General features: G+C 50.8%; 1 protein-coding gene across 4 annotated transcripts in view; it reads left to right on the top strand.

Moving 5' to 3' along the window:
- Positions 1-12,883, top strand: part of KAZN (kazrin, periplakin interacting protein) — a 1,282,700-nt gene extending 1,269,817 nt beyond the window's left edge. For 3 of the 4 annotated variants that reach the window (XM_035252956.3, XM_035252958.3, XM_035252961.3), the window contains 5 exons: positions 98-199; positions 739-905; positions 7,020-7,134; positions 9,036-9,196; positions 9,353-12,883. In XM_035252956.3, coding sequence (XP_035108847.2) covers positions 98-199; positions 739-905; positions 7,020-7,134; positions 9,036-9,196; positions 9,353-9,545 — 738 coding nt within the window. In that variant the 3' untranslated portion in view covers positions 9,546-12,883. Of the gene's footprint in view, positions 1-97; positions 200-738; positions 906-7,019; positions 7,135-9,035 lie in introns of all 4 variants that reach the window. The other variant, XM_035252957.3, reaches the window with a different exon arrangement.
- Positions 12,884-21,133: the final 8,250 nt, after the last annotated feature.

Genomic DNA, 21,133 nt, shown 5'->3' on the forward strand with positions numbered 1-21,133 from the left:
CCATCTCAGGAAAAAAGAGGTGCAATGGGCCCCCACTCTACACGTGGCCTCTGTGTGTCCCCTTGTCCCTCTGACTGACCCACTGTCTCCCCACAAGGCCCTCCAGGAGCGCCGAGCCCGCTGCGAGATGCAGAACACTGACCCTGTGGTGTGGACCAACCAGCGGGTGCTCAAGTGGGTTCGAGACATTGACCTGAAGGTGAGGTTGATGGTGGGAGCCGGGCTGGTTCTTGGCCATATGCAAATCCCATCCAAATCTGCATGCAATCAATATGAAAATCCCATGCAAATCAATATGCAGATCACATGCAAATCTATAGGCAAATCCCACACAAATTAATATCCCCTTTGTGTGGGCTGGGGCATCTTAACCCAGGCCCAGCAAGAATTACCTGCCTCTTGTCACTCAGGAAGAGAGAACTGCTTACCCATGATGCTTTTCTCACATGGGGCAGGGAGGCTGAGCCAGCCCCACTCTCCTAAGCAAGTTGGGGTTGAGATTCTTTAATAAATATTGATGACTTCCTGCTAGGGTCAGGGGCCATCTCAGTAATAGGTGGTCCCTGCCCTTGTGGTTCTAAAAAAATGGGGGAGGGGTTTCTCTTCACCATCAAATTAACTGGTCCCCAGGGAGTCAAGCCCTTGCTGTTGGGGACAGAGTCCCACTTAAAACTGCAGCCCCCTCAGGCCAGCAGCATGGCTCCTGCAGACTAACCAGCCCTCTGCCTTTGCCCCCAGGAGTACGCAGACAACCTGACCAACAGCGGTGTCCATGGGGCTGTGCTGGTGCTGGAGCCAACGTTCAACGCTGAGGCCATGGCCACAGCCCTGGGCATCCCCAGTGGGAAACACATCCTCCGGAGACACCTGGCGGAGGAGATGAGCGCCATTTTCCACCCAGCTAAGTGAGCACAGGCCGGGCTCCGGTGGTGTGGGCTGCTGGGTACAGTACAGCAGCTCAGGGCTTTGGAAGCAGATGGTCCAGCTCCCCATCCTGGCCCATCACTTCCTGCCTCCCACTTATTCTTTGCATCATGGTGCTTTGCATTACAGAAGCCCTCTGGTCCTAGGCTTTTCTTTCTGGGAAGCTTTTTGACTTCTAATTCAATCTCCTCACTCGTTAGTGGTCTATTCCGATTTTCTATTTCTTCTTGAGGCAGTTTCAGTAGCTTATATCTTTCTAGAAATGTGTCCATTTTGTCTGCGTTATCTAATTTGGTGGCATGCAGTTGATGACATAATTGTTATCTTACAACGCCTCTTATTTCTATAATGCTCATAGTCATATTCTGTCACTCATTCACTCGCTCCTGGTTTTAGTGATCTGAGTTTGAGTGTTGTCCTTTTTTTTTTCCAGCCTATCTAAAGGTTTGTTGATTTTGTTGTCAGAGCCCAGATGTGACCCTAGGGCTCTCTAACTCAGGCCTGAGTGCTAAACCCCCAAACCACACGGGGCCTTAGGGAGCAGCTGGGCCACTCCCCATGTTATACAGGTGGAGAAACTGAGGCTTAAGAAAAAATTGTGTGTGTATGGCAGGGCCCAGGTGTCCCGCACTGCTCTTCCCCACTGGCAGGCTGACACCCAAGCTGTTCTCAAAGTGAGGACCACAGACCCCTGCAGCAGAATCATTGATGCTGTTGTAAAATGCAGATTCCCTGGTCCTATCTCAGATTTGCAGGACCAGTATCAGCTGGCAGAGCATGGGGATCTACATTTTTAGAATTTTGGGGTGGTTCTTATGGAGACAGTGTTTGATAAGAACTCTATTTCAGACCAGCCATGGTAGCTCATGCCTACAATCTCAGCACTTTGGGAGGCTGAGGCAGGAGGATTGCTTGAGCTCAGGAGTTCAAGATCAGCCTGGGCAGCATAGGGAGACCTTGTCTCTACTAGAAATTTTAAAAACTAGCTGGGGGTGGTTGGGGGAGTGCCCCATACGATCCCAGCTACTCAGGAGGCTGAGGCGGGGGGTGACTTGAGCCCAAGAGTGTGAGGCTTCGGTGAGCTATGATTCTGCTGCTGCACTCTAGCCTGGGCAACAGAGCAAGGGTCCGTCTCTACAAAACAGAAAAAACAAAAACAAAACCCTCTTCCAGAAGCGATGAATCAAAAGACCGAGGAAAAAGGCTTTTCTCCTCAGAATCATCCGCTTCCCCTAACCTCCCTTCTGGAGCCACATGAGCTGTAACAGACTTTTCTGAGCCCTGGAAAGGTGGCTCTAGCTAAATATTAGCAGGCATTCATGAATCTGATGAAACCCTTAACCACCCATGGGGTGACCGGTGTGTTCAGGACTGTCTAAGACTAGTCAGGGAGCACCAGAGAAGGGACTGCTGGGGACAAGTAGGGTGGGTTCTTATGTTTTTGTAGGGCAGGGACTCCTTCAAGAATGAGATGAAAGCAAAGAACCTCCCAATGACAAGATAAGAGGGAAATGACTTAGCCCATGTCCACATTCACCAAGAGCTTATGGGTCCCAATATGACGTCATCTCCAGCCTCCTCCCACCACTTTGTCAATGCACGTGACCCAAAGGCGCCAAGGAGAAGTCTCTGCCACGGTCTCACGGTATCTGCTTTGACACATACTGACTTCCTGCATCTCCCAATAAACCTTGGTCTGGCACCAACAATGTGTCAGTCACAGGACTGTGCATTAAGGGCCTGGAGAATAAAACCAGGTCCTTAGTGGGCAGGAAGAATACCACGAGGAGCAGGGGTATCCCAATTGCCAGGGAACTGGAGGAGCCAAAACAAACATTTCGATGAAAATTCGTGATCAGTCCCCACCTGTGCCTTGAAGGCAATAGGTCCAGTCACTAAAACAGTCAGGGACAGGACATACAGACTACTAGTCAGAAACTCTTTATGGAACTGATTTCTCTCTCCTGGGATCTAGGCTAGAATAGCGCCCCTTTTGCCATGAAAGCTACCCCGCGCAGTCATTGAACACCTGCTGTGCACAGGCTTTGGAGTGACCCATGTCCTGTCCTCAGGAAGCTTACAGAGAGGGGAGAAGCCCTCACAGGTGGATGGTGTGGAGTTCCAGCCCAGGGCCTGCTCCCACTCCAGGTTTTCTCTCTTTCCCTTCTTTTAATAGAGCTCTGAGGGTCTCTGCTCATCCAAGAAAGGCTTTGTCTTCCATCCAGTCAAGACTAGTTTCATAGACATCTAAGTGAAGACATAAACCCATCCAGAACACCTTGTGGCACTCTAGCTAGCCCCAGGCAACCCAGGTTCAAACCCCAGCAGCACCAATCCCCGCTGTGTGACGTTGGGCAAGTTACTTAACTTCTCTGAACCCTACTCGCCTCATTTGCAAAATGAGTATGGTAATCAGTATCTGCCACCCAAAGATAGCAAGATGAGGTAAGACAATACATAAAGCAATTGGCAAAGGGACCAGTACATCAAAAGACACCCAATAATATAAAAAGCGATTTATTCCAAACCCAGCCCTAGCCCCACAACTGCTGCCTCCCGTTCCTCCTCTGCAGGGTAATGGCTGCAATGTGGCTTCGAGTCCCAGCATCACCGCTTTCTTGCTGTGTTGAACATGAGCAAGTGGTTTTACCTCTCTGAGCTTCAGTTTCTTCCTCTGTAATAGGGCAGGTGACTCATACCGACCTTGTAGCTTTGTTACAAAGGTTCAGTGAGGCAAAGTGTATGCAGCCTGTTTGATGCATAGATGCCCTCAGTAACTGACAGCTTCTGCCCCTGCCTTCATCTGGAGACAGAAGAATCTCCAAGCAGTCAACAATTTCCTCTGGAATAGCTGCACGGGAGTCTCCTGTCAATTTGCTCCAGCATTCTCATTAGCATTCCAATGGAGAAGAACAATTCCATTACAAACTCAAATAGACTTGACCCTCCAACACAGAATAAAAGAACCTTGTCACCTGTTCCACCTCCTTGGCTGACAGACTTCCCAAGACAGGGGCGATGGAAAACATTTATTCTCCGGTCACTCAGCAGGCCACCCAAATGGTGGTGGAAGGACACATTGAGCTTGTATGAGATTCTGCCCCACTCCACCCTCAGACCATCCCTGAAATGTGAGCCCAGACTCCAGACACTGGGTCAGCTCAGTGCCCAGAGGTGTGGGCCTGTGTGTCATGGGGCCCAGTGGGGTCTTTGAGGCTGCATTTTTTTTTCTTGTACTCTAAGTTCTGGGGCACATGTGCAGAACATGCAGGTTTGTTACATAGGTATACACGTGCCATGGTGGTTAGCTGCATCCATCACCCCATCATCTACATTAGGTATTTCTCATAATGCTCTCCCTCCCCTAGCCCCCCACCCCCCAACATGCCCCCATGTGTGATGTTCCCCTCCTTGGGTCCATGCGTCCTCATTGTTCAATTCCCACTTATGAGTGAGAACATGAGGTGTTTGGTTTTCTGTTCTTGTGTCAGCTTGCTGAGAATGATGGTTTCCAGCTTCATCCATGTTTCTGCAAAGGACATGAACCCATGCTTTTTATGGCTGCATAGTATTCCATGGAGTATATGTGTCACATTTTCTTTATCCAGTCTTTGAGGCAAGAACCTTACCCTTTCTGAGTCGCAGTTTTTTCAGCTTGCAATGGGGATGATCACTTCTTCTTCCCACGGCTTTGCAGAGGGTTTACTGAGCCACTGTGGTGAGGAGCTGACAGTGTGCCAGCACATGGGGGTGGCCCATGAGTACTCTTTCCTTCCCATTCATTTTCCCCCACTACAGCATCTTACACCTCTCTGGCCTTGTAAATCCTTGGCTAATGGGTTGAGACTCAACACTCAGCTGGCCCAGCTGGCAGAGGCTGGCTCCCATCCCCTAACCTTCCTTCCTGTACCACAATGCCTATTTAGTGCCTGGGATGCCCTATGTTGACTCAGGAGATTCCAGTGAGATGCCCCGTTCTCCACAACGTTCCCTCATCAAAAGGTCTCCTTCCAACGTACCATTTCCTCGAGGTCTAAGTGACTAGAAATACTTAATAGGTCAGTTCAAACCTTCCAAAGACCTTAGCCCTGTGCTTGGCTTATCCCCTGGGGCTTTTGTGTTTTCATGGGATTTAATCCGAAGGCCTAGATTGGGGCGGGGCGGGGGATTTCAGCCACGGTGGAAAAAAATGAGGGAGAATATTTTGGCACAGTGGGGGCCAAGATCACTCCATACCTCTTTGTCTACAGAAAGGCACCCACTTTCTATGCAGGGGATAGCTTGTTAAGACCAGGGCTGGCCAAGCACAGTGGCTCAGGCTTGTAATCCCAGCACCTGGGGAGGTCGAGGCCAGTAGATCACTTGAGCCCAGAAGTTCGAGACTAGCCTGGGCAACATGGCAGATTCTGTGGCTTCTGTCATTAGAACTGCTTCCTCACTGGACCTGGAGAATTTCGTCTCCAGGTAGAGGAGAGAGGGTATTCATGAAGATCTCATTTCCTGACCCACCATTGAGCAAGGGCCTCCCTGTTACGTGGAAGCCTGTGGAATCCGTGGGTTTGAGAATGTGGCTCCCTTTCCATTCAATCAGTGCTGTCTCCTATACACCACTCCCCTCCCTGGAACTTTCTCAGCAAAATTTGCCCCAGAAGAAGAACTTCTCTGAGGCAGCTTAAAAGATGCTAGAAGTTTCTTTTTTTTTTTTTTTTTTTGAGACGGAGTTTCGCTCTTGTTACCCAGGCTGGAGTGCAATGGCGCAATCTCGGCTCACTGCAACCTCCGCCTCCTGGGTTCAGGCAATTCTCCTGCCTCAGCCTCCCGAGTAGCTGGGATTACAGGCACGCGCCACCATGCCCAGCTAATTTTTTTTGTATTTTTCAGTAGAGACGGGGTTTCACCATGTTGACCAGGATGGTCTCGATCTCTTGATCTTGTGATCCACCTGCCTTGGCCTCCCAAAGTGCTGGGATTACAGGTGTGAGCCACCGCACCAGGCCTTTTTTTTTTTTTTTTTTTTTTTTTTGAGACAGAGTCTCACTCTGTAGCCCAGGCTGGAGAGCAGTGCCACTGCGAACCTGGCTCAGTGCAACCTCCACCTCCAGGGTTGAAGGGATTCTCCTGAGGTTCAACCTTAGCTTCAGAGTAGCTGGGATTACAGGTGTTCACCACCATGCCCAACTAATTCTTTTTGTACTTTTAGCAGAGATGGGGTTTCACCATGTTGACCAGGCTGGTCTTGAACTCCTGGCCTCAAGTGATCCACACGCATGGCTTCCCACAGTGCTGGGATTACAGGCATGAGCCACCATACCCGGCCTAGAGGTTTCATTTCTTTTAATGATTCTACCTCTGTGGAGAGTCTGGCTCCTGGCTGGGCCTCTTGCCCCGACTCTCTTTATCCACAGCATCAATATGCAGACTTTTTCTGTGAAAGGCCAGAGAATGATCTCTGTCAAAAGTCTACAACTCTGTCCTTATAGCAAGACAGCTGTCATAGACAACATGTAAGTAAATGAGCACAGCTGAGTTCCAATAAAACTTTATTTAACAAATCAGTCTGCCAGCTGCAATTGGCCAGCAGGCAGGCTGTAGTTGGCTAAATCCTATTCTAATGGAAGCTTCAATGCCTTTGCACAAAGAAGGGAGTCATGGGGGTAACTTCAGGTAGAAAGTCAGGTAGGGAACACAGATTGCAAATTTGAAGCACGGAGACTCCTCATGCTTCTCCAAGCACAACTAGTTAGCTACCATGCTGAGATTCTCATCTCAAGTCTTTTGCAGTAAGGGTTGCAAGAGTTAAGAGCAAGACTTTGGAGGACTGAGTTCAGATCTTGATTCTGCCATTTATAGCTGTGTCATCTTGGGCAAATTGCTCGCTGTCTCTGGCCTCCTTTCCCTCATCTGTAATGCTGGGCTGGCAGCCCCAAGCCCCAGGCATATTGTGAGAATCACACTTATAAAGCACTGAGCACAAGGATGGCACATGGGAGGTCATCAGTCAGTCTCAGCAGCCATGGTCATTGTCACCAGTGTGCTTGTGTCTCTGGGTTGGTGATTGAGCCTCCCCTGCTGACTCAAAATGGGCCTCTCCCCAGCTCCACTGGCATCCGGGAGGCTGAGCGTTTTGGAACACCCCCTGGCAGGGCCTCCAGCGTCACACGGGCAGGGAAGGAGGAGAACAGCAGCGGTCTCAAGTACAAGGCTGGCCGGGTAAGTGCCTCGATGCATTTGCCTGCATCCTGCAGACCCAGAAAAGGTCTTTTTTCTCCTCCCGGCTGCACCTCCATGGCTCCTGGGTTGGCCTGTGAAGGTGGAGTGCCAGGCTGGGTCATGGGGGCATCCAGGAGAGATGACTTCAATATACCTTCAAGGAACCTTCACGATGCTTCAGGTACAGTGCAGAGGCCCCCGCAAGGCTTTGAGTAGTGGCCTGGATCTCAAGGTGCAGGTCTCACCTGCCTGCATCAGACTCACCTGTTACTGAACGAACAGATTCTGGGACCCACCATGGCCTCCTGGAGCACGAGATCTCTGGGGCAAGGTGGATCCCACTTTTAGCCAGACTGCCCAGAGGGTTCCAGCACAGCTCCAAACGCTGAGCTGCAATCACTGATATCGATCTGGGACATCCGTGACCTCACTAATAGCTAAGATGAACCTGTGGTGACTCCAGGCAAACAGTATAAAAACACGTGCAGCTCAGGTTCAATCGCACAGACTTCAACAGACACAGATTCCTCCATGGAAATGCGCAGACACAGATGGCAGAACTGGGTAATCCAAAACTTCTTCTGTTTGAAGAATTCATTCATAAACATGAATACATTGCCACTTTACCCTTAAGAAGCACATTCTAGAATGTGCATTCTAGTCACTGGGGCTGATATTGCCCCCAAAAGAGTGCAATTTGTTTTGGCGGTGGCAGGGAGTGGTGGGGGTGGCAAAAAGTCTTATTCTTTCTATGTAAAAGCACCAATGTACATGTGGTACATAGCAGAGCGTAGTATGTCTGTGGCATTAAAATTTCACAGCTGGGGTGCAGTGAGGAAGAAGCTGTCTAAAGGTCTCCTTAGGGAGCCATGATAATAATAAAAAAAGAAGATTGGGAATCACTGGCCCAGAAAGAAAGGCAGTCAAATAAATAGTTACAAGGCACTAATGTGACTCCTGTAACGCAGAGATATGTGCAATAAGAGAGATGTATGTTGAAGGGCTACTGTGTGTGATAATAATAGTTAAGAGATTTTGAAGGCCTACTGTGTGAGATAAGAAGAATTACTATCCATTAAGCACTTACTACGGGAGTTTACTTTTTTTTTTTTGAGACAGGGTCTCCCCCTGTCTTTCAGGCTGGAGTGCAGTGGCGCGATCTCAGCTCACTACAACCTCTGCTTCCTGGGTTTAAGCAATTCTCATGCCTCAGCCTCCTGAGTAGTAGGGACTACAGGAGCACGCCACCATGCCCAGCTAATTTTTATATTTTTGGGAGAGACAGGGTTTCACCATGTTGGCCAGACTGGTGGGACTTTGCTTTTTACCACAAACTTGGGAGTTAGAAATGACTATTCCCATTTTGGAGCTGAGAAAATGGGCTCAGAGAGGGGAAGTGACTTGTCCAAGGTCACACCTCTGAGAAGTGGCAGAGCAGGGATCCGAACCTGGGTCGATGAGTCTCCAAAACCCGCATTCTTTCTGCCACACCAGGCCATCTAGAATATTCCTCCTTGACTTGGGAAAGCAGTGAGACCTCACGGGCCTGCTCAGACATTCTCACAGGTAGTCTCCAGGACACACTTCCTCAACTCTTTACCCACCAACGAGGGAAGAAGGAGACTTTTTCAATCAGGAATAATTAGACCGACGACATTTGTCCTCAACCTTGGCAACCAACTGAATCCTTCCGGGTGGGGACACAAAACTCTCCCCTAGTGGTCATTCACAAACTCCTCTCAGTCTCCCTGAGCAGGGAGTGTTATTACTAAGAGGAGGAGCACACAGAGGCCGTTACTCAAGGTCACACAGCAATTAGAGTGGGAGACGTTTCCCAGACCTCAATTCTTAATTCTTGTTTCTCTTCTTCCTGTCCTTTGATCATATTCTTGTCTTCTCAGCTGCCCCTGGGGAAGATAGGAAGGGGCTTCAGCAGCAAAGACCCCGATTTCCATGACGACTATGGCTCTCTTCAAAATGAAGATTGCGGAGATGATGACCCCCAGAGCAGGCTGGAACAGTGCCGCCTGGAAGGCTACAACAGCCTGGAGGTCACCAATGTGTAAGGACCTGGTGGTTCCACCAGACCCATCACGAGAGACCCAGGAAGGAAGAGCAGCCAGATGGCCCCAGGGGTCGTTCCCACTGTACATAGCGGCTGCAGGCTAAGGATGTCCCCTGCTCCTGGGCAAAATTCCAACGAACTCTGTGGTTTCAGATGCACAGCGCCCAGGAGAGAAGACACCAGCACACCTGCCTTGGGTGAGCCATGGACTTCCCTGCTCAACTGGAGACTGGCCCAGAGGACCTGTCACAGTGTCCAGCCCCGCCTCCATCCAGGATACGCAGGCCCCACTTCAGAGTGGCCGTCACTGTGGAGCAGCCAAGCAGTCCCTGGAGCCTTAAACTGAGCTGCCAAGGTGGGAAGAGGCCCACAGTTTCCCAAAACACCCTTCTAGAAGGAGCAGGGGGGACCCCAACCCCACACCCCAGCACCCAGTGCACTGGCAGCACTCAGAGCGGGCAGATCTGGGTGCAGGAAGTGCTGCCTCTTGCCAAGATGTCGGACAGGGCAGGGGTGGGGGACGCTGCAGCCTCCTTGCCCTCCTTGACCAAGAACTTGGGTCCTGATCTGACTCCCTAAATCTCTCTTGGGAGAATGTAAAATGGGGGCTGGTCATTCCTTTCACCTGAAAAGCTCTGCGACGCATGGGGGTGGATGTGTTGAAGAGCTGTTTGCTGATCCACCCCGGAGTGGCTACACTGAGGGGATGCCAGGGAATGATCCGTGTAGGGGTGGGACCTAGCAGCCACATTTCTAGGAGATGCAGATATCCTATCACCAATATTAAAGATACTGGGACGACAAGATCAGGGATGGCCGATGGCCCCATATGGTGAATCTCTGGCCTGTGACTTGATTTCGTTGAGATTCTAAACCCCATTATCTTCACTCAGTGACAATGGTATGGAGCGTGGTGGTAAGTCTGGGATCTGGGGCAGAGAAATGCTTGACATGTTAACCCAACAAACCTGTGATGTCCCTGTCACCTGAAACACAGGAATGCTCACCAAGGTCCTAGCCGAGACACAGACTCCACAGAGCAAAGTTATTCAGTGCTGGTGGGGAGAACCCCAGCCCTTTTCTTGACCTGCCACTGTTAAGCTGTGTGGCTTCTTCCCAGTGGCCTCACCTCTCTGTGCCTCAACGTCTTCATCTATAATACTTCTGGTTCCCTCCCAGGGCCATTGTGAGGATTAACACTTGCTAATATCTGTAACACACTTTGTAACCTCTCAGGAGACAATGGGAAGTTACGGGGTAGCCAATTTCCCATTTACAACACAGACATACATGGAGCTAGTTCTCTCCAACTGTGTTTCGGTTGGAGCAGCGTGCAAAAGGAGGACAAGAAATGTTTAATGTTCAGACTCGCCAAAAGCCTCCAATGGGGCTCAAGAAATACATAAATCCCATCAGCCCGGCCTTGAAAGCCAGTGCAACTCAAGCCTTTGGGCTTCAGTTCACTGACCAGACGACAGCCACCTGATGATTAGGGAAGGATGGAAGCATCGCAATTCTACTTACATATTGGGTAATCAAAGCAAGTCACTTGTTGGAACCGTGATGCTCGGCCTTCTTCGAGGCCGTGTGCACTGGGGCTTGAGTTTCCAAGATTCGCAACAGCCTCTGAGAACCACCAAAGCGTGTGTTCTTCAACCTGCCAAATTGTTTCCTCTTGTGGGGGACAAGCTCGAGAAGTACTCCTCTCTCATGCCGAAGACCATGGCTTTCCCCACAACGACATAAGCATGGCCTTTCTTGCTATTTGAGACCAAATGCCTAGTTGGTAGACAGGTAGGTGCTTGGCCTCCTAAGGGACACACTTCCAATCCTGGGCCCCAGGTGGTGAATCTCTGGCACGTGGCTTGGCTTTGCTGAGATTCCAGATTCCATTATCTTCATGACATCCAGCCTCATCCGCTGGGTCCTGAAGCTGCAGTCCACAGCTCAGAGAGGGGAGGTGAGACCTCCCTCCAACCTGGTGCCGCAAGTCACTCCCAAGCCACATCCAGCCTGGATGACCTGGCACCCCGGAATCTGTCTTTCGGGAGGCAGCAACAGCAGCGTGCCCAGGCAGGCAGCTATTCTCGAAGAGTGAGCCAGCATTGAGCAGAGCACCTGAATCAGCTGATGATTTGAAACCAACATTCACCCAGGTTGTCAGAAATGGCACATTGTTTCCAGCCTGGATCCTGCTGGGGACATGTGTACAATTGGGGGTCCCTGGCAGAGACGGTATTGCCCAAAACATTCACAGCAGGAGGCCAGCAGACCTGGGGCAACACGGGCAACTGCAAACGCCTCTTGTGATTTAAATTATGCCATCGCAGCCCTCTTTCACCCATGAGGCTCCCCATCCCTGGCAGCCAAGTGAGCACTTGGAGCTGGTTCCTCAACATGAGGTTGGGTTGATGGTGAAATTAACAACCTAGGCCGGGCGCGGTGGCTCACGCCTGTAATCCCAGCACTTTGGGAGGCCGAGGCGGGTGGATCGCGAGGTCAAGAGATCAAGACCATCCTGGTCAATGAGATGAAACCCCGTCTCTACTAAAAATACAAAAATTAGCTGGGCGCGGTGGTGCGCACCTGTAGTCCCAGCTACTCGGGAGGCTGAGGCAGGAGAATTGCTTGAACCCAGAAGGCGGAGGTTGCAGTGAGCCAAGATCGTGCCATTGCACTCCAGTCTGGGTAACAACAGCGAAACTCCGTCTCAAAAAAAAATAATAATAAAATAAAATAACCTCCACAGTCAGATTGGGTGAGCTTTGACTGACTGCTGGAAAAACCCGAAATGTCAAGTCTGCTTCAAGGGTGGGCAAGAAGAACAGAAGGTGGAGACTTGGCAGAGAGGCTCAAGCTAATTGTCAAAGGATACAGAAGGGCCAGCTACAGGACAGTGACCTGCTATGCCTGTCTGAGCAGCCAGAGTGTGGTCTTGGTCCCTGCAGGGCAATGTGGCATCTGGACCTGGGGACAATGTGGATGTGCTTCTTGGAAAGCTGTGCCCATGGGCGCAGAAGGCACTGTCTGGTAGACTCTCAGCTTCCTGACCCCCTCTGCCAGGCCCCTTTGACCTTGGCTGAGTGGGACCTTTCTTTTAGAACTCTGTCTATCTCTCACGCTGTTTTCAGACCCCAGGCTACAGAGGAGGGGAGAAGCCACATGACAACCTGGACCCAATAAAGTGAAGAGAAGGGCATCTCTGCACAGCCTGGCCAGCGTGGAGGGCCCCAGAACAGGGACTCAAAACCTTGAGGTCACTGAACAGGGCTGGGTACTGGCAGAACAGGAAGATTTGGCCAGATGTGACCTCAGCATTCCCTCCAGGGGCACCCACACCCCTCTGACCTAGGGAGAAGAAGGTCCATAGTCAGGCCCACCCATCAGAGCCCAGGCTTCCTGGGTCCCACCACTTCCACTCTGCATTCTGAGGCTCTGGAAGGCTCTTCTTGTTGTGAATGGAGGGAAGAAAACCTGTGGGCAATGGCAACCTCTGAGTCTGGCATTCTTGCCGATGGCTGGCCAGCGAGAAGAACCTCCCGAGCCTTGACACACAAGGGCATTTGGTGGCTGCAGATGAAATGAGCTGGCTCTGGACAAAGATGTGGTTCCTAGGGCGGCGGCCCGAATCAATTCCCCGAGAGTGAATATTAACACTGTAACAATAAATACTACTGCACAGGCTTTAAGGAGGAGGGTTTTTTCTGTGTTTTCTCATTGAGTGTTCCCAGCAGCTTCTTTACAAGATTAAGAACCCATTTTGCAGATGCAGAAGCTGAGACCAGAAAGGTGGAGGGGCTTGCCCAGCTCTGTAAAGTCCTGGAGCAGGGACTCGAACCCAGTCCATCTGCCTCCAAACTCAGGCTCATCCTCACAATTACATACTCCCCCAACCCTCGCCCCCTCCCCCCACCTTCCAGCAAAGGCTTTACCGTAGCAGGTAGCATCACTCAAAATGCAATTCAGGTGCACTCACAGCCTCTAGAAAAGTCCCTGTGCGAGCATGGCCTTCTGCCCCAGGAACTTGCAGTCAGGAGAGGACACCTAATAGGTCTCCTCCCCTTGTGTTATTTATATCACTCCGTCACTCCTCCTCAGGGCACTTACATCTTCAGATTGCAGGACTGGGTCTCTACTGGTGGGACCCCAGGCTCCCAGCACAGTGCTCTTCAGACTGCCCCATGCCCTCGGATCATCTGGTGGGAGGTATTTGGGGAGTGCAGGTGCAGATCTGGGAATTCTGGAGTCCCACCTGAGATCAGCATTTCCAACAAGCTTCCAAGCGATGCTGCTGGTCCAGGGGTCTCACGTGGAGTTCCAAGGTCACGGCGCACAGATGGGCCTTCCTAGCAAAGCCCTAATCACACAAGGTGGGGGCTGGTCTGCAAGCTCCACCCAGGTATCCAAACATCCCTGAGGGAGCCCCACCCCCCCAAACCAGGCTGAATGCTTCTCATGGGGCAGAAACCCAGCCGGACTCACCGCCCATTGCTCACGTCAGCAGGGGCTGAGCACTCTGGAAGTGTGCATTAAATGGGGAGGAGATGAGAAAAGTTAGAAGATGCTGACAGGCAGGCTGGGGTCAGCCAGTTTCTCTAGGCTGACCACAGATACTGTAGTAATAAATCCTCCTGGGAGCCAGGGCCTGTCCTTGGTGCTGGGGATCCAGTGGCAGAACTTACACACGTCATGAAGGGAGATGAGAAACACACCAGTGGCCAGGGTAATTGATTTCAAGTGCTGATAAGTGTGATAGGAACTTCAAGTAGAGGGCGGAGGATATGAGGATTTTTGAGCTGAGACCGAAATTCTGAGGAGCCAGCTCTGCAACGATCTGGGGGAAGACCGTCCCAGGCAGTCAGGCAGTTCCTGAGCGATGCTGAGGATATCACAGTGACAAAATATGGCCCAACCACTACCTTCTTGGTGGGGAAGACAGACATGAATTAATTATTCAGCCAAGTGTCACTGTGGTCTAAATTTTTTTTTTTTCTTTTTGGGGAGATGAAGTCTTGCTCTGTCTCCCAGGCTGGAGTGCAGTGGCATGAAGATAGCTCACTGCAGCCTCAATCTTCTGGGCTTAAGCAACGCTCCCACCTCAGCCTCTGGAGTAGTGTTGCATTGAACTTAGCACAGAAAGTCAACACCAGAACAAAAGTATACCAAATTGCAGGATTTATTGCCGGCGACCACGGAGGACTCACGTCTCTCCAACCCGTGGCAGAGAAAGAAGAGTGACAAGACCTTTTTATACCCACAAAACCACCTTGGGAGTGGGGGTGAGGAACAGAGATGGGAATGAAAGCTGTCAATCACCTCCTAGGCTGAGAGGAGGGTGAGGGGGCTCCAGATATTCCAAGGGCCAGGGAACTTTTGTCATTCCGATTGCCACTTAAGTGGTTTACAGAGGTCAAGGTAAACATTAGTTTATACATTATTTGGACAGGTGTGGGGTCCATATAATTTTAGGTTACTTGGCGGCAGGATGGAATTATCTGGGGGTGCTTACTTTGGTAAGCAAAGGCCAGCAATTCTGGCAGTTACAGATAAGGGAAAGTATGCAGCTTGTCCTCTCTTTGCATTTTGCAAGGTAATCTTAGTAGTTTACAGAAGCCATGGCTAGTAGTCATTGTGAGGAGAATGGAAACAGTTTTCCCATTTTAAAATGGCATTGTACTGGTTCTAATTCTAGGCCAGCTATATCACAGTAGTTGGGACTGCAGGCCTGTGCCACCACACCTGATTGATTTTTTTTTTTTATAGAGGTTTCAGTATGTTGCCAGGCTGATCTTGAACTATTGAGGCAACCGATCCCCACCCCCACCTCAGCCTCCCAAAGTGCTGGGATTACAGGTGTGAGCCACCACACCCAGCCAACTGTAGTTAAGTCTGATAGTAGAAGTAGCTGGGAGTCAGAGGGCTTTTCATATCTTTTCATATAGGGATTTAATGTGGAAAAGAGAAGGTGAGGCCTGGGTTGAAGGGAGTTCAGGTGGAGAGGGTTCTAGACAGCATGGACAGTGTGTGCAAAGGTCCTGTGGCAGGAGAGGCAGAACTCCATGGCTACAAAGAAGTTGGAGGCTAGAGTGCTGGGGGCAAGGGGCTCACCTGAGGGTACAGAAGGGGCATCAGGCAGCAGATCCTCTGCTGGGCCTCTGCCCCCTCCCAGGACCCTCAACCTGGCTCCCACATATCTGTGTCATCCCTGATGCAATTAGTGCTTCCTGAGTGCTGCACCTGGACACAAGGTGCCGCCTTCTGCAAAAGGCTTGCCCTTTCCCTCTGCTCTGGTTCATGGCGAAGTCAAACTGATCAGGCTGCAGCCCAATGCAATGGGCCCATGAAGTGGCACCGGGGTAGCCAGGGCATCGCTGATTGGGAGCCGACTAAGGTGTCAGGTGGCATCTACCCAAGATGCCTGTTTTCAGTCACGCTGGCTGCAAGCTGTGCTGCTGATTTCCAAAGGCAGGGAATGAACCTGGAGTGCAGCAGCATCAAACCGGTGGGAAACGCCCAGCTCCCCTCAGTTCACTTGGACCAGGTAGGGCTTCTTTCTTCCTGCAAGAAAGGAATTGAGTTCCTATAGCCCGGGCAGCCCCGGCATTGAGGGGAGTCAAGAAAGGAAGACCTGGCCCCCCGTGGAAGGGTAGAGCCTCACATCAGGGGAGGCGAGGGGCTGGGTCTCCCTGCATCTCTCTAAGCCTCACAGTGCCCCCCAGGAGGAGGGGGCTGAGTCCTCATAATAATGGGCAGCTAAGATTCTGTACATATGTTTGTTCGAACCACTTACTGTGTGCTGAGGCTTTGCACAAGTATCTCTTTTAATCCTAAAACCATCCCGAGGGCTTCACGCTATTACTATTTTACTGAGGAGAGTCGGTGAGTGAAGGAGCTCTCCTAAGTGATCACTGCTAATAGAGCCAGAACTTGAACTCTGTCTGCATTCACTCTGTCCCCTCCAGCTGCCTCTCAGATGAGGGCCTGTATCCCAGAAGGGTTCCTCAGCAGAGTACAGATGGATCCGTTCCTCTCAGTGTTTGACTAACCGCCCTTGAGGAGTCTTATGCAATCCTGCCACCTGCCCCAACATTTCTCTGGGAGATCACAGGAGATCTCACTGAGTTCCAGAGACTATAATCTGAGTCTCCTCTGAGACGTGCCACATTCTCACCCTTGCATTACGGTAACTTGTGGGGGCCTGTAGGGACTGTGACTGCGCCTGGACCACGTTTCCCATGTCTCAGAGGAGACTCAGATTATAGCCTCTGGAAATTGTTGTCTGTTAAGCAAATGAACAGAGAAATACATAAAAATTCACAGAGCAACAGCTGCCGATGCAAGACACTACCCTGCCGTGCCGGCCAATATGGCAGCCGCGGGCCACATGTGGCTACTCAAATTATGAATTAAAATGAAATTAAAATTTAAAACTCTCTTCCTCAGTTACACCACCACATTTCAGGTGCTCTAAAGCCACCTGTGGCTAGTGGGTGGCTGCTGTACCAGACATTGTCACAGAAAGTTCCACTGGACTGTGCTGCCTTATAGCATCCAGAGGGGATTGAGTTTACTATACAAGCCCTGCCCTCGAGAAACTTCCAATCTGGCTAAGGGAAAAAGAAAACAAATTAAGGCTCCAGAAAACACAGATAGAAAAACAAAAGACTCTAGGCCAGGTAAATTTTTTTTCTTTTTTCTTTTTTTTTTTTGAGACAGAGTCCCACTCTATCTCCCAGCTAGAGTGCAGTGGCACAATCTTGGCTCAATGCAACCTCTGCCACCCGGATTCAAGCGATTCTCCTGGCTTAGCCTCCCGAGTAGCTGGGATTACAGCCACCTGCCACTGTGCCCGGCTAATTTTTGCATTGTAGAGATGGGGTTTTGCTATCTTGGCCAGATTGGTCTTGAACTCGCTGGGATTACATGTGTGAGCCGCTATGCCCAGCTAGGGCAGGTAGAATTTTTTATATGAGCCAGTGATACATTCAAATATTTGTCCCCACCCAAATCTCATGTAGAATTGTAATCCCCAGTGTTGGAGGTGAGGTCTGGTGGGAAGTGATTGGACCATGGAGGCCGATCTTCAATGAATGGTTTAGCTCCGTCCTCTTGTGCTCGCCTCGTGGTAGTGAGTTCTCATGATATCTGGCTGTTGTCAATGGTAGCACCTTCCCCCTATGTTCTCTTTCTTGCTCCTGCTGTTACCGTGTGATGTGCCTGTTCTCCTTTTGCCTTCCACCATGATTGGAAGCTTCTTGAGGCCTCCCTGGAAGCAGATGCCGGCACTATGCTTCCTGTACAGCCTGCAGAACCGTGAGCCAATTAGACTTCTTTTCTTACAAATTACCTAGTTTCAGGGATTTCTTGATAGCAATGCAAGAATGGCCTAAACAGCCAGTGACCAGTGACTGAAACCCAACTCAAAGAATGGTTTGAAAATACAGTGAAAGGGAATGAAGCGCATATGTAAAGAACAGTCCAGGTCAACAGCTGCTTCGGATGCAGCTGGCGCCAGGGTGTTCGACGATGCTTTCAAGACACTCATCCTTCCTCACCTCTTGGGTTTGCTCTCCGCTATACCAGTTCATTCTCAGACCGACTGTCCCCATTTGTCAGCAAAATGGCCACTAGACAAACACTGTCTCAGACAGCAGCCCCTGCACAAGAGAGACCCTCTTGCCAGGTGGGTCTAGCCAAGTCTCAGGGTGGTGTCCCATGGGCTTGGATAGGACTGCAAGCTCATCACAAGTGGAGTCGGCCCTCCCAGGCCTCATGGCGTGAGGACACAGTGCATGCACTGATTTTTCAGCTCTTAAGAGGTGAGAGAAAAGCAGCCCAAGAGCACCCTGCAGCCCTTAGGGTATGTGAAACTCTCAGGGCATCCTCTAAAGTGGCCTGGTGGGGCTTCCTCTCCCCTGCAGGTGGGGCCAGGCAGGCAGACTCCAGGGGAAAGGAGCCCCCTGATATTCGGACGGGGAAAAACTAAGACCAAGCACCCAGCAGCTCACATTAGTGCCAGAAACAGAACTGAGAATTCACCGACATCCAACCTTGAACTGAGGACTAATAGGCTGCAATACGGACACCGTCACACTGTCCTTCGTGCCAGCGTTTCTCAGTGGGCACTACTGACATTCTGCGCCAGTTTTTCATTGTTGTTGTTGTTGTTGTGTTTTTAACTTTTGTAGAGACAGGATCTAGCTTCATTGCCCAGGTTGGTCTCAAACTCCTGTGCTCAGGCAGTCCTCCCACCTTAGCCTCCCAAAGTACTGGGATTACAGGCATGAGTCACCACACGAAACCCAGATCATTCTTATAGAATGTTTAGCAATATTCCTGTCCTCTATTCACTAGACCTCTACCCAGTCATGACAATACCCCTGTACCCAGTCGTGATAGTACCCCTCTACCCAGTCATGACAACTCAAAGTTTCTCCCGACATTGCCAAATGTCCCCAGGGGGAACAGAGTCATCCCTGACTAAGAATCACAGCTGTGTGTGTGTTTGCCCATTTAATCTCCACAGCAACCTCGGGTACGCATTGTTTTTCTCATCGGACAGATGGGAAACTGAGGCACAAAGTGGTACATACATTTCCCGGTATCCCACCTTAGAGGCAGCTAGGATCTCAGCCTCGGCAGACTGGCTCTCTGCGGAGTCTGGGCTCGAACCCACTGGGCCATCGCAGCCCTGGCCTAAAGCTGGCTGGTCATACCCAGCTGTTTACAGTAAAATTTCCTGAAGCCAGATGTTCCCAGGGCAGAAAAGCCCTCCTCATTATGAAGTACTGCATGGTTGGAAGCTAGATCCACCCCGTCTGCCTGGAAGAATATTGCTCTGTAAATTACAAGTTTAAAGGGTAAAAATAGCCCCATCAGCCCCGTGAGCTCCCGACTTACAGTAATAATTTAGAGACTTAGAAAGGTCTGGTTTGGTAAGTATTTATAATGGCTAATCTTGCTCCACACCTGCATCATCACCATCTTTTTTTATTTCATTTTATTTAATTTATTATTATTATTACTATTTTAGATAGAGTCTCACTCTTGTTGCCCAGGCTGGAGTGCAATGGCGTGATCTCGGTTCACTGCAACCTCCACCTCCCGGGTTCAAGCAATTCTCCTGCCTCAGCCTCCCAAGTAGCTGGGACTACAGGCACTTGTCACCACGCCCGGCTGATTTTTTGTATTTTTAGTAGAGACAGGGTTTCACCATATTGGTCAGGCTGGTCTTGAACTCTTGACCCCAGGTGATCCACCCGCCTCGGCCTCCCAAAGTGCTAGGATTACAGGTATGAGCCACTGCACCCAGCCATCATTTTAAAAAAATAGACAATAGGAAACAACCAGAGCGTTTTGGACACTTGGCCACACACAGCCAAATTGCAAGTAATTTGGGCCCTGCCACTGATACAGCACATAGCGGCAGCGCCTGTCAGCACCTGGGTGCAGCAGCCTTCCTCCACTTCTAATCAAGGTTGGAGCTGGAAGACCTGGTGGCGCTGACTGTCACCCAGGCTCTGCCACATACACCAGGCTGTGTGACATGGGGCCAACTCCTCACCGTGTCTGAGCCTTGGTGGAGTTGGAGCACATGTTCTCTGAGGTCTTTTCCTGGTTCTGAAGTGGTAGGTTGGGTGGGGAATGGAGGTCTGAGCCATGTGGACAAACCAGGCGGGGGCCCTGCTCTCCCATGTCCCACCTCAAGTCCTAGAGAAGGAAGAAAAAGAATGGAACCCTCCCATCACATGATGCCACAGGGCCTTGCGAGCCACCACCACTCCACACACTCACAGGGACCTGTGGTTTGGATTTCACGGGAAATTCCTGGTTGGGAACCAATCAGGGTGAAGAGGGGAAAGCATCCTGCGGAGACCACTGCCTCCCCATTGGCTGGCCTCAGGGAACTGCTCCGCCTCGACTCCATGAAGTACTTGGAGGTGGGGGTCCTACTGATCTTGGTGCCCCTGCCTCACCCTCAACCCCGCCTTCAGGGAGGTCGCAGGATCCCCACTGGACAGTCCAGCCCTGCAGCCCTGACCCATGATGAAAGGCCCAGGACTAGACTCCAGACCTGAGAAGTTAAAATCAGAATTTTTCCGGACGGGGCTCAGAATCACAGGTGGAGGTGAGCTCCCGCTTTCTTCTGGATCTGAAGCTGTAGGATGGGTCCCAGAGCTGCAGGCTGCCACGTCCCACCCACAAGGAATTGCCTGAGAGAATGGGGCCCACCCAGAATCGGATGCCAAGATGGAGGAGGGGGACAAGGACAGTTGATCTATTCTCAGATCCAATTGGCCCTGAGGCCACGGCCACCTCTGCTTTCTGTGGTTTGGTTGTGACACGCTAACCACTGCCACCCCACCATTCCCATTTCTCTGTGTGTTACTTTGCTAGGGCTGCCATAACCAAGTGCCACAGGCCACGGGGCTTGCACGACAGATGTGGACTTGCCTGTGTTCCTGGAGGCTGGAAACCCCACATCAGGATGCCAGCAGGGTTGGCTTCTTCTGAGGCCCCTCTCCTGGGCTTGCAAATGGCCATCTTCTCCTTGCCGTCCTCCCATGGCTGCCTCTCTATGCGTGTGTGTATCCAAATCACCTCTTCTTATAAGGCATTAGTCAGTTGGCTTAGGGCCACCCATCTGACCTCATTTGAACTTAATTACCTCTTTAAAGACCTGATCTCCAAATACACCCTTAAGTACTCAACATCTGAATTTGGAGGGCATGCAGTTCAGCCCGGAGGAGCTTCACACACTACCCCCATCACCAGCTCAAGGCAACCAGAATTGGATTCCACCTGCCTGATTGGACAAGATGCCCAGGCAAGTGACCCACCGTCCACTGGCCTTGACACTGAGGGGACTCCCACCCTTTCTCCCAGCTCCTACATACCACACACATACACACACATACACACACACATACACAC

This window comes from Callithrix jacchus, chromosome 7 (assembly GCF_049354715.1).
Source record: "Callithrix jacchus isolate 240 chromosome 7, calJac240_pri, whole genome shotgun sequence".
Lineage (NCBI taxonomy): Eukaryota > Metazoa > Chordata > Mammalia > Primates > Cebidae > Callithrix > Callithrix jacchus.